Source organism: Lampetra planeri, chromosome 3 (assembly GCF_965212315.1).
Source record: "Lampetra planeri chromosome 3, kcLamPlan1.2.h2, whole genome shotgun sequence".
NCBI lineage: Eukaryota > Metazoa > Chordata > Hyperoartia > Petromyzontiformes > Petromyzontidae > Lampetra > Lampetra planeri.
In genome coordinates, this window is record NC_136109.1 from 7902669 (window position 1) to 7914893 (window position 12225).

At 47.5% G+C, this 12225-nt stretch overlaps 1 protein-coding gene across 2 annotated transcripts in view; it reads left to right on the top strand.

The window, feature by feature from the left end:
- LOC144737535 (tectonic-3-like) overlaps nt 1–1512 on the top strand; it is a 37730-nt gene extending 36218 nt beyond the window's left edge. For both annotated transcript variants that reach the window (XM_078620265.1, XM_078620274.1), the window contains exon 13: nt 604–1512. In XM_078620265.1, coding sequence (XP_078476391.1) covers nt 604–732 — 129 coding nt within the window. In that variant the 3' untranslated portion in view covers nt 733–1512. The remainder of the gene's footprint in view (nt 1–603) is intronic.
- The last annotated feature ends 10713 nt before the right edge of the window (nt 1513–12225 follow it).

Below are 12225 nucleotides of genomic sequence, written 5' to 3' on the forward strand. Positions count from 1 at the left end.
AAAATCTTGGTGGTTTTGATGCCCTTGGTTTGATCAGGTATTGCTCTTCCTTGAGAATAGATGACTTGGCAATGATTGCCGTTGTTTTACGTTCTAAAAATCTTTGGTTTTATTATCATAGTCCTCACGGGGCATAACAACAAATCGATCAGGCCCTTATCAGCAGCAAGAATTTGGATATCTTTATTTGCTCCTAATTCCCTTAAGGCTTTTGCTTCACCGAAGTTAATATGTTTTTGGCAATTTGCTGTTCTCAATAATTTTGTCAACCTCGTGCCGAGTCATCTCAGCTTGATTATGGGGGAGATGTCTCACTGCTGATTCAACTTCAGCGATGATCTTATCGACAGGGATTCTACGTGGGGCAACAGCAAAGTTAAGACCTTTTCACAGGACTGAAACCACATATCGCTGGATAATTCAACGTTAGTCATGTTGTCACTATCTCACCATATCCCCGACATGTAACACACTGATATGGGACATCAATAATCGTTTTCTGGAGTTACAGATGGGACATGTAACACGGGGAGATGTACCATCTCAGTTCTACATGTAACTCCGCTCCTTGTCTCCATGTAACTATCGCCCCTTGTCCCCCAGTGTAATATCACACGGAGCGTGCCGCTGATGCTGTCGCTGTCGCTGAGCTTCACCGACGTGACCCCACCTCGTCCAGCCACACCGCCGACGGACGACTTCTTCCTGCCGTTCATGCAGGGACGCACTTGAACGTGCGTGCACGTGTGTGGAGAGTGGTCCTGTCGTGGTTAGTGCACTTTGCTAAATACTCGGCGGCCTGCGTCTGTTTACCAGCCACGGTTAACATCAGTGGTCCATTATCTGAACTGATTCTGGGCCTCGAGACTCAACCTAAATTGAAAAGCTGGTGCCGTGTGTAAACATCAGCATTACAGAGAGAAATGCGACTCAGTGTAGTGCCGGTCACAGCAACTCATTGTGCACTGTGCTGACTTGAATAGGTTCTCGCTAACAGCACTCGTTCCTACTGGGTAAATGGGGGTCCATGTGTGTGTGCGTGTACACACAGTTGGCGTGTAATGATGCAGATTTCATCAGTTAATCTGAGTTCTAACATCAGTGGTGAGTGACATCAGAACCAGTCCAGGACCCCCCCTAGGTCGACTTAGCCCGACCAGGAGCTGGCATGTTGTAAACGTCATCACTGGGGTAACAAGTGTCCGGGTTCTGGAAATGCCACCCCTTAGTATGCCGTGTCAATCTGAATAGGCGCTTGCTAACAGCACTTGCCCCACGAGTTTGGTGTGTGTTTGTGTGTACACATGTGTGCATGTCAATATGAGCACATGCATGTGTACCTATGTCCCCCCCATATGTGCACACGCATGTTCATATGCTTTTGTCTGAATGCTCAATTGCCTGTGATTTTTATGACAACTATATGTGATGACACCACAGACTATGCACAGCTGTCACCGTCACACAAGCCATATATTGTCACAATTAAACATTATTTTTACGCAACAACAATCTCCGTCTTCAACGTGTAACGCTTTTTTTCCAAGTGTCGTGAATACGCGACTCCCAGCACCTGGGCTTAAACCCAGGACTTGAGGCACTGGGAGTAAGTACATTGACAATCATGAACTTATACTGGTAGGAAGCTCCTGGTTACACCAGCCCACAGGGGATTACTGTGTCCGTCGTGCAGGGAGGGGCTGGGTGGGACTGGTCACACCGTGGTGCCCTTATAAAACGCAACGTTTAACCTACTTACGCCGGCTTGTGCCCGCCCTCACAGTCGGGCATATTTGCGGAATACACCACGCCGCCGTTGACCCTGGCCATTGACCGAGCAACCCAACGTTCCTACCAGCTCCCTCCGCAGGATTCTGTTAGTGGTGGAGTCATTTAGGAAAGGGTCATAGTCCAGTTAGAGCTTAATAGAGGCTACAAGATACAATGGAATGTGTCAGGCTGATTTGGTGCTGCTTTCTAGTAGCAGGGGACCAGTCTTCATAAGACAACTATTGACTTTCCACAGCTGTGGGGCCTATTTTATTGACAGAGGCATGATGGGCTGAGTCTGCCCCCAAAGAGAATTTGGAATTCCTGATTGTATGCCAAGCACACGAGCTAACGAAACTATATATATACTCGCACTGTGTAACGATGTGGAATCCTGCAACGTATTGCCATCAGGAGTACTCAGCGCACTGGGCCCCTTCATATTAACGTGAATTCCCACGATCTGCTTTGGGGGAAGTCACCAGTGATTTTATGTTATTCAGGGGAGACTCGGCCGTGCCATACAGATAAATAATACGTACCAAATTGAGGATTGTAAAAGTATAACCCCATGATACATCGAGATATTGAATCTCAATGTCTCTCGCCTGATGAAATTATGAACACCATTGCATTTCTCTACAGACTTGAGTTCGTGTAGATAAACACTATTATACAAGTGCCCCTCATCGAAAGACTTAATTGTGGAGGTTACATGTTCATCATCATCATAATTTTAACATTCAATGGTGTGATGCTCACATCTTCCGGTATTTCAAAATGAAAACCTGAGGAGCATTATTATAAACCGATTTGCACCATTTGCGATTAACCCTTTCCCATTCCAATAACGTACGTGTGTGTCATCAGTTTCAAATAAAATACCTTTGTTACCGAAGCTCCCACAATGCCTTGCGGGAGGGAGTATGTCACAATTTGCCGCCAGCTATCAGAGTGGTCATGTCGCTTTGGTTCTCTGTGGAGAGGACGTCTTTAAAAACGGCGCGATGCCCCTCTAAATAAATTAATAAATACTCAGAATTGTCCAAACATATTTCAGAGAACCCTCCTGCAAATGAGTGCTGGGACTCGTGAGTGAGGCTTTTCTTGGTGTATAAACATTTTCAAGGCGAGAGTCTTGGTTGTGGGAAGTTTTTACTTTTTACAACGTAGTCCTCCCAGCAGGCCGAGGACGTGAAATAACGTCACCATGTATGTGAAGTATAGTAAACTACGGCGGGAAACCACTTGACGGGTAGCACACTTTATTCACACTTGGGTTGTCACAATAACACGTGTTGTCACTACAGCTCACGCTACACGTTCCACCTGACACGTGTGGTAACTACTGCTCACGCTACACGTTCCACCCGGCTACACACACACGGGCATTCCAGCCCCGTAGCATCCGGGGGAACCTCTAGACCCACCCCAGCTTGGGTACGGATCACGACCACTGGGTCCCGTGGCCCGGTCCTCACACGGACGTCCGGCCCCCGGGTCCCAAGGTCCCGCCTCTGAGCCACACAGGGCCCCGGTCCCTACAAGGACAGCGGGACTAGGTGTCTCAGGGCCCTATCTCTTCCTCCTCCGTCTTCCGTCTTCACTGGTCGCCAACTTCTCCCCGAGCGCCCGCGCGCACCGCCTTATATAGCCCTCCGCTCCAAGGAGACGGAGCCTATGCGGACCGCGATGTGAGCACCCACCCTAGCCGACCAATCATCACGCGCTGCCACACGATCCCTTCTTGTGCCAGCGCACATAACCAATCCCCACGCGCTGCCACACGATCCATCACTGTCAGCGCGCGTCACCAACACACAGCCAATCACCATCACATAACCCATGACCCCGCGCTGACCTACGATCCCTCACCGTCAGCGCGCGTCACCAACACACAGCCAATCACCACGCGCTACCCCACGATCCTTACTACCAGCGCGTATCACCACTACATATGTATGTAGGTCTTTTACACTCGTCGTAGCCAACCATACTAGTCAGAGGTGTGGGCGAAGATCAAAAACAAAAAAGCACCTATACTGTCAGTGCAAGGGGCGGTGACGTGGCTTAGCAGTAGCTTGTTCGCCGCTTTCTCCAAACATTCACGGTTCAAATACAGCTGCCCTGGTTATTATTACTGTGATTGTAATAACCGTAATAGCAATACGCACCATCGGCTTTAGAGTGGGTATTAAAAATCCCCCGTCCGCAAGAGAATATTGGCGCCGCGGTGGCAAGATGTTAGCTACCTCGCCTGGTATACAGGAGGTTGTGAATTAAATCCCAACACCGACTCCTGTATATTTGGAGTTTGTATGTTCTCTCATTGGTCGCGTGGATTTTTCTCCGGGTCCTGTTTTTTTCCCCCTCATTTAGAATCAACATGCGTTTAGAGCACTTGGCTGCTATAAATGTCCATATAAGCCACTTCGTTGAGCTATCATTTCATAGCCAGGCCGCTTCTGAAAAAGAGGAATGTTTAGTTCAGTGGGCCTTACCTGGTAAAGTAAAATCGTTTTTTTTTTTATAGAGTAGGCCACTGTGTGCCAGGCAGCAGGGTTGGACCCTGACAAACTTGGAGTTTGTCAATTCTCTAAAAAATACCTGCAAAATGATCAATTGGTATTATACGCAGCAATCATTAACTCCCTGATAGAAGCAGACAGGTCACTCTTACAAATGAGATTCTGCCGGTCTTTTTTTATAGTTGTCACCTGCTTAAGACAAAACAAAAATTAGAAAATTTTAACTGAGACCACCAAGATTTAAAATGTGGCCATATTTTGCATGTAAAACATGGTGATGTCATTAGACGCAAGGCCATGATCGTCGCAATCGCACCTTTGATCGAAACATTTCACATTTTTTATGTATTCCTCTTTATTTGTTTCCAGCCTCCATACACTTTGCTGTACCTGATGAAACATATTCCTGCGGAGGGAGCTGGTAGGAACGTTGGGTTGCTCGGTCAATGGCCCAGGGTCAACGGCGGCGTGGTGTATTCCGCAAATATGCCCGACTGTGAGGGTGGGCACAAGCCTGGCCTGAGTAGGTTAAACGTTGAGTTTTATAAGGGCACCACGGGGTGACCAGCCCCTCCCCTCCCCACCCTCCCCACCCAGCCCCTCCCTCCCCACCCATCCCCTCCCTGCACGACGGATGGACACAATAATCCCCTGTGGGCTGGTGTAACCAGGAGGTTCCTACCAGTATTAAGTTACTCATCAGTTACAGAAAGTGTTATCATTTAGGAATCAGTTGCGATGACATTGTTGACTCACAATGGCCAGTTCCTTCAGCGGGTTATCATCGCTGGGTCAAACATCCACTTCACAGCAGTGTACCGTTGTGCAGCAGAGTTTATAAAAATGAACATGCAACATCAATGAAAGAATTGGTACTCCGTAAACGCCATAGGAATGCGGAATTTCCCACCACCGACACTCAGGGACCGCGAGTGCTGCCCGTTAGAACAAGGAGACACTGGGGTTTTTGAGTGGAAATTACAGGGATGGCTGATCAGGAATAAAAACTGCGACCTCAAATCGTGCTGTACCGCAACTGCAAATGCTTTCATGATTGCACTCGGTCAGGGCATGGTAAAGTGTGAAATACTGATAAATGATTCCTGATGGTGGTGCCCGGGGTACCAAATCATACAATATGGCCGAGGCAATTAAATATTTTATTTCTGGGACACTATTTTTTCCCAGGGGTGTTACTTCACTCCGCGACTGGGGTACCAATCAATCCGAAATCTGTGCCACTCCGCGATGTCGAAAAGCAGCGAGGACGATTGCGCTGAAACCCTGAACAATCGCGGTACGCACCGTAGTGGTGCATCGTGTACAGCTCGTCGAGATGAGTCGAATGCCGTATCTCCGACCATCAACAGAGACTAAAAATGACTGCATCACGGACATTATGTGAGAACCGGAGAACTATGGTACCCTGGGGTACCGCCATAAGTTCAAATAGTTGCTGTGCCAACCAGCAGCTCGAAATAAATCATATCCCTAACCCCAGCCCTATCCATAACCTCAACCCTATCTGCCCATAAATGATCATTCCATGCCCATTAACGTCGCCAAGACCTTGTTCCCTGGGCGACAAAACATACTCCGATTGGTGGCAGTTGTACCGCTTCCACTGACAATTCGATGAAGCTGTCGCAACTTAGGGTTGAGATTCGATTCAAGACTCGATTATTTTCTCGGAATTGTAGTGCACGTAGTAACCACCGGTGGTAAATGAAGTATCCACTTAATGGGGTTGCACGGGCGATGTTAACCCATTGCTTGCAAAATATATTAATCGAAACATTTGATTCTTGAACGCTCAATTCAATGTTCGTAACACGAGTTTGAGAATCGATGTCAAACAGTACGGAGATTTATCAAGTCATATCTTTAGAGCAGCGGTGTTTTTCCACTTTATCGCCTCCAAACGCAGGTGCGGGCAGCAGTCCTGCGGCCATTATGTTCCGAGGTGTGTTTTATAAAAACAAATAAATAAGACCGAATGAATGTTGTGCGTCCGCACACACAGCGAGGGTAACCACAACGATTCAACAAATAACATCAACAAACACATTCCTGCGGAGGGAGCTGGTAGGAACGTTGGGTTGCTCGGTCAATGGCCAGGGTCAACGGCGGCGTGGTGTATTCCGCAAATATGCCCGGCTGTGAGGGCGGGCACAAACCGGCGTGAGTAGGTTAAACGTTGAGTTTTATAAGGGCACCACGGGGTGACCAGCCCCACCCCTCCCACCCCCCACCCAGCCCCTCCCCACCCAGCCCCTCCCTGCACGACGGACGGACACAATAATCCACTGTGGGCTGGTGTAACCAGGAGGTTCCTACCAGTATAACGACGGCAAGGGTAGGAGGCAGTTTACAGTAGCAGATGCAATTTGAATCGGAGTATAAAAAATAAATAAAAAATAGACAATTTAGGTGTGAAACTTCAGGTCTAAACAAAAACATATCAAGGGTTTTAGATGACCAATTGTGTGGCAGTGGCCAAGTAACGCAACAAACAAAACGTTAAGAATTCTCAAACGCGCGACAAGTCGGTTCTGCCGGCATGAGAGTGAGACGATGGCCGGTGATGAAAACTCACGAAATTCAATAAATTGGCCACGTGTGGTCCGAGTGACAACCATAATCACAGCGGGGGTATCAGAGATGAGTTGACAGATTTGAAGTTTTCGTGACTGCAAGGATTCATACTCGTTGGTTCTTTCGGTAAAGTCACGTAGGTAAATAATTAAATGAAATCACGACGTTTCGGGCGCAACACAAGCATCCTTCTTCAGGTGTACTTTCCCTAAGTTGTCCCCACGCTTGTATTGCGCCCGAAACGTCGTGATTTAATTTACTTAAATGTTTTACCTACGTGACTTTACCGAAAAAAACAAAGAGTATGAGTTGACAGATTTACAGCGAGTGGAGATGTAGCGAGCACTCTGATAGCTGCGGCAAAGAGACACGCAGAATAACCACACGGTCTTATCCAGTTATCTTTTATACCGCTGCTAAAACGTATGCAAGACAAACATTGGTGTCGGATTAAATGGAACCGATGTCATACTCGTTGGTTCTTTCGGTAGAAAATGAATAGATCACGACGTTTCGATCGCAACACAAGCAATCGCCATCAGGCGGGACAATCACACCTGATGACGATTGCGCGTGTTGCAATCGAAACGTCGCGATCAATTCTTTTTCTACCTACGTGACTTTACCCAAAGAACCCAGGAGTATGGATTCCTGCAGTCACGAAAGCTTCAAATCAAGATTGGAACTGATGTCGTTTGTCGGGCGTAACAGAGCCTGGAGGAGGCAGTGTTATTTTAAACCCGCCTCTGTTTTGAGTGTTGAATTACCGTACTAACGTCTATTTTTAAAAACTCGGGAGACGCTTTAATGAGAGAACTGCTGCTGCTGCTGTAGTGGCTGAAATAAGTATGACGTGAAAGTATCCAAAAACAAAAACCAGTACCTCCCATGGGTGGAAAAAACCCGATTTTCCCAGCGGCAGGCATCGGGTTTTTTCTTTAATACAATTAAACCCGATTTCGGGGAATTAAAACCTGGTTTAATGAATACGAAACTCTGATAGGCTTAGGCTGCTTCCTCGTCGGTGCTGCTATCGTACTCGGGGCCGTCAGGCACGGGGTAGTCGTAGAATGCGGCGTGCAGGTTGGTCTTGATGAACACGAGCTTCTCCTCCACAATCGTGGGCGCCAGTAAGTTCCTTAGCTTGGAATGGATGAAGCCCATCGTTGAGAAGTTGGCGAAGTGCGGTTCTGCAATTAGAACCAATTAAACCGGATTTCTCCCAATCTCAGATGATCGGGTTTAATATAAAAAGACAATTAAACCCGATTGTGAAAAACCCGACTGTGCCACCCTTGGTACCTCCAGAGGTGGTGGCCCAATGGTTACAGCGCTGCACTTTAAACTCGGCAACCCAAGTTTGGCTCCCAGGCCGTGGCTAACATGGGTGACGGGTACGATCTGAAACCAATCCTCAGCATCCTCTTTCCTTCACCAACCCACCGCACTGACCGCTGTGAAGCACGATGGATGAATCCTCTTTTGCAAAGTAGCCAACCGTGCAAATCGGAGGTGCGGTGTAAAAGAACAAACGAAACACAAAAATCAGTTCTAAAGAAATTAGTTTTCAATCGCGATTTAAAAGTGCATAGCTCCAATAGCTTCCTCGTATCGGAAGAGCGTTCCAGACGGCCGCAAAAGCACACCCGAAACCGTGCGATCAAACATCTCCCAAACACATTCCTGCGGAGGGAGCTGGTAGGAACGTTGGGTTGCTCGGTCAATGGCCAGGGTCAACGGCGGCGTGGTGTATTCCGCAAATATGGCCGACTGTGAGGGCGGGCACAAGCCGGCGTGAGTAGGTTAAACGTTTAGTTTTATAAGGGTACCACGGGGTGACCAGCCCCTCCCCACCCAGCCCCTCCTCACCCAGCCCCTCCCCACCTAGCCCCTCCCCACCCAGCCCCTCCCCACCCAGTCCCTCCCCCCCACCCAGCCCCACCCCTCCCACCCAGCCCCACCCCTCCCCCCCACCCAGCCCCACCCTTCCCACCCTCCTCTCCCCACCCAATCCCACCCCTCCCACCCAGCCCCACCCCTCCCACCCAGCCCCACCCATCCCACCCTCCCTACCCAGCCCCTCCCCACCCAGCCCCACCCTCCCCACCCAGCCCCACCCCGCCCATTTTTTGATGCACGACGGACGGACACAATAATCCCCTATGGGCTGGTGTAACCAGGAGGTTCCTACCAGTAAAATGGCACGGCATATGGGGGCCTTCATTCAACAGTGAATTGGCAATGGGCTCAAAAGTGGTCCAAAAACATAAACCGTTGCACACCAAGGTGGATGTTGTAAAGACGAGAAAGGCATCGTGGGAAGCATCCACATCGCCTTGCAAGCCCCACTACAGCTTACATGATAGATGCATGGCAGTCGAGTGAAATGACCAGTGTGTCAAGTGCAAACAGGCTTCACCCTTATAGGGGGTTATAAGCGCACTGCTACCCGACATGACAATTGCACATCAGTTTCACCTTTATTAGGAATCGTTAAGTCCGTGATGCTCCCGCCGTCTAACGCCTAACGGTACCGTAATAAACTAAAAAGAAGAGTCCTTCTCGAACGGAAAAATGTTGGGCTTCCAGATGTCAGCAATGAAATTGTATTCGAAGCCGTTGAATGTCGAAGGTTCGACTGTGCAGCAGTTGGGGGCCTCTAGCAAATGAGATGGCGAAGTGTGGCAGCATCAACAGCTGTGATTATGATGACCCCTTGACCTTGAGCTTTGGGCTCGAACACACACGGTGACCCTAAAGGTCAAACTCTGATCTTATTTTAATGTATACAGCGCCTTAACCAAGGCGCTGAACGGAGGGGATTGGCAATTTGCACAGCAGAACGGTGTGATAATACGTTTTTGAGGACGGTAGTACATGAATATGATGCGTCAAATATACGACGGTGAGTGGATAATGAGCGAGTGTGATGGATGGATGGATAGACAAGTTGGGAAGAGGGACAGTGTTAATAATGGCGAAGGGAGGGGGAAGGAGAGTTTTGGTAAGCAAGGGAAAATAAGTGGGTTTTGAGGGAAGAATGAAAAATTGACAGTGGGTCTGATTCAATCTTGACTTAAAGCTTTCGTTACTACAGGAATTAATATTCTTTGGGTATTTTGGTAAAGTCACACAGATAGGTTCAAATTAATAAAAATTAAATAAACAAAAAACTGAAACATTTCGATCGCTTGTGTTGTGATCGAAACGTCGTAGTTTTTTGTTTATTTTATTAATATTAATTTGAACCCATCGACGTGACTTTACCGAAGGACCCAAATAATATCGTGGGGCTGATTGTTTGACGTGCAGGGGCAGTTTGTTCCGGGGAAAGGGGGCCAGATAGATGCGAGAAAGAACGGAATCGTGATTGGGCACAAGGAGAAGATGGAACAGAGACAGCTGGGATTGTGAACAGAGAATGTCGAGACAGAGCGAAGAACGAGATAAGGGACGTGAGATACGTTGGGGCAGAGATATGTAAAATAGGGCAAGGAATTTGAAGAGGCAACGATAGACTGGTAGCCAGAGTGTGGCTGGAGGAGAGGCGATGTGTCGGAGTGGTAGGGGAGATTGAAGATGATCCAGACAGCGGCATTTTGGATTTACGAGTGATTTCAATGCGTAGGAGGGAAGACCGAACATGAGGGAGTTGCAGCAATCGAGTCGAGTGAAGATGAGTGAATTGGAAGTTTCGTAGCACTAGTTGAGATGAGGGGGCGGACCTTTGCAAATGTTGTACAGGTGAAAGCGGCAGGAACGGGTAGTGGCAGACATGTGGTCGGACAGAGAGAGAGGAGTCAAATATGATGCCGAGATTACGCGCAGATGGAGATAGGATGGGGAGGAGGGGAACTGGAAGCAGGGAGGAATATAATTTTGGTTTTGGAAGGAACACGTTCCTTCGGAGTGGGCAGGTAGAAACTTGGTTGGACAGCGCATTTGTGCGATCCGTGTCACGCGGCGCAAGCTGCGTCGTGCTGAGCCCGCCCGAAGCGCTTTATGAAATACAAATCGAGGGCGTGGCTATGCACGACAGACAGACAAATTATCCCTGGTGGGCAGTGTGGAAGTGTTGTTCCTACCTGTCGAAAATAATTGAGATTTTTTTTGGAGGATGAATACACAGAGTGCTGGGAGATCCAAGATTGGATGGTGAACAGGCAGGTGGAAATGTGAGAAGCAAGGTCAGGAGTGAAAGAGGGGAAGGAGAAACTATGAATAAGGAGAGAACATTTTAATTTTACAATCTACAGGACCCTTTTTGCCAGTATTAAGATAAAAATTAAAATAAAAGGCAATAATTAAAATGTTCAAACAACCACGTAGACACCTATTTGGTGTTTTCTTATTTTTTATCATCTTAAATTTACAATATTAGATCTCCTTTTCCAGTACCAAAATATAATAATAGGGGTTTTCCCCTTTTTCCTGGCAACAAAACTGAAACCTTTTTACGAGGAATCATGTCTGCATTAACCACAATGCTTGTGGTCAAAATGCAAACAAAAAACACGCTCTGATAACATATGCATTGATAATTGGTTTTTTACCCTTCTATCTGGCAACAAAACTGACACCTTTTTTTACAAGGAGTCATGTTTGCATAGACCACAATACCTGCAGTCATAATGCAAACAAAAACATAACTCTGATAATGTATGCACTGTCATTGAAGTTGATTGGTCCACATCCGAGACAGCTTTCCTTAGAGCCTAGTCTCACATGGGTTGGACCAGATGACGCCAAAAGGTGTCAGTTTTGTTGCCAGATAGGAGGGAAAAAAACAATTATCATATTTTTTACTGCCAAATGAGGTTCCAATGGTGTAATCATATGCATTGTCCTTGAAACTGTTTGGTCCACACCAGAGGCGGCTTTCTTTCGTCTCGATTGGTGCTGGACCAGAGGACGCCAAAAGGCGTACAGCTCAAAGACAATGCACTATCAAAGTAATGAGGGCTCGGGGTGAGCATCTACATCGTTAGATCCCCTTTGCCCAATTCAGACGAAAGAAAGCCGTCTCTGGTGTGAACCAATCAGTTTCAAGCACAATGCATATATTATCAGAGCGTGTTTTTTCCTTGCATTTTGACCACAAGTATTGTGGTTAATGCACACATGATTCCTTGTAAAAAAAAAAGGTTTCAGTTTTGTTGCCAGAAAAAAGGGGGGGAAAACCCCTATTATTAATTTTACAACTTTCAAAAACCGACGACCAAATCACTCGGAATGCACCCGGATCTCTTGCGGATCTCGGAAGTCGAGCAGATATGCACAAAAGGCGTTACAGGCAGCTGCAGGGGCACTACACCAAGGGCTAGAAGTGGCA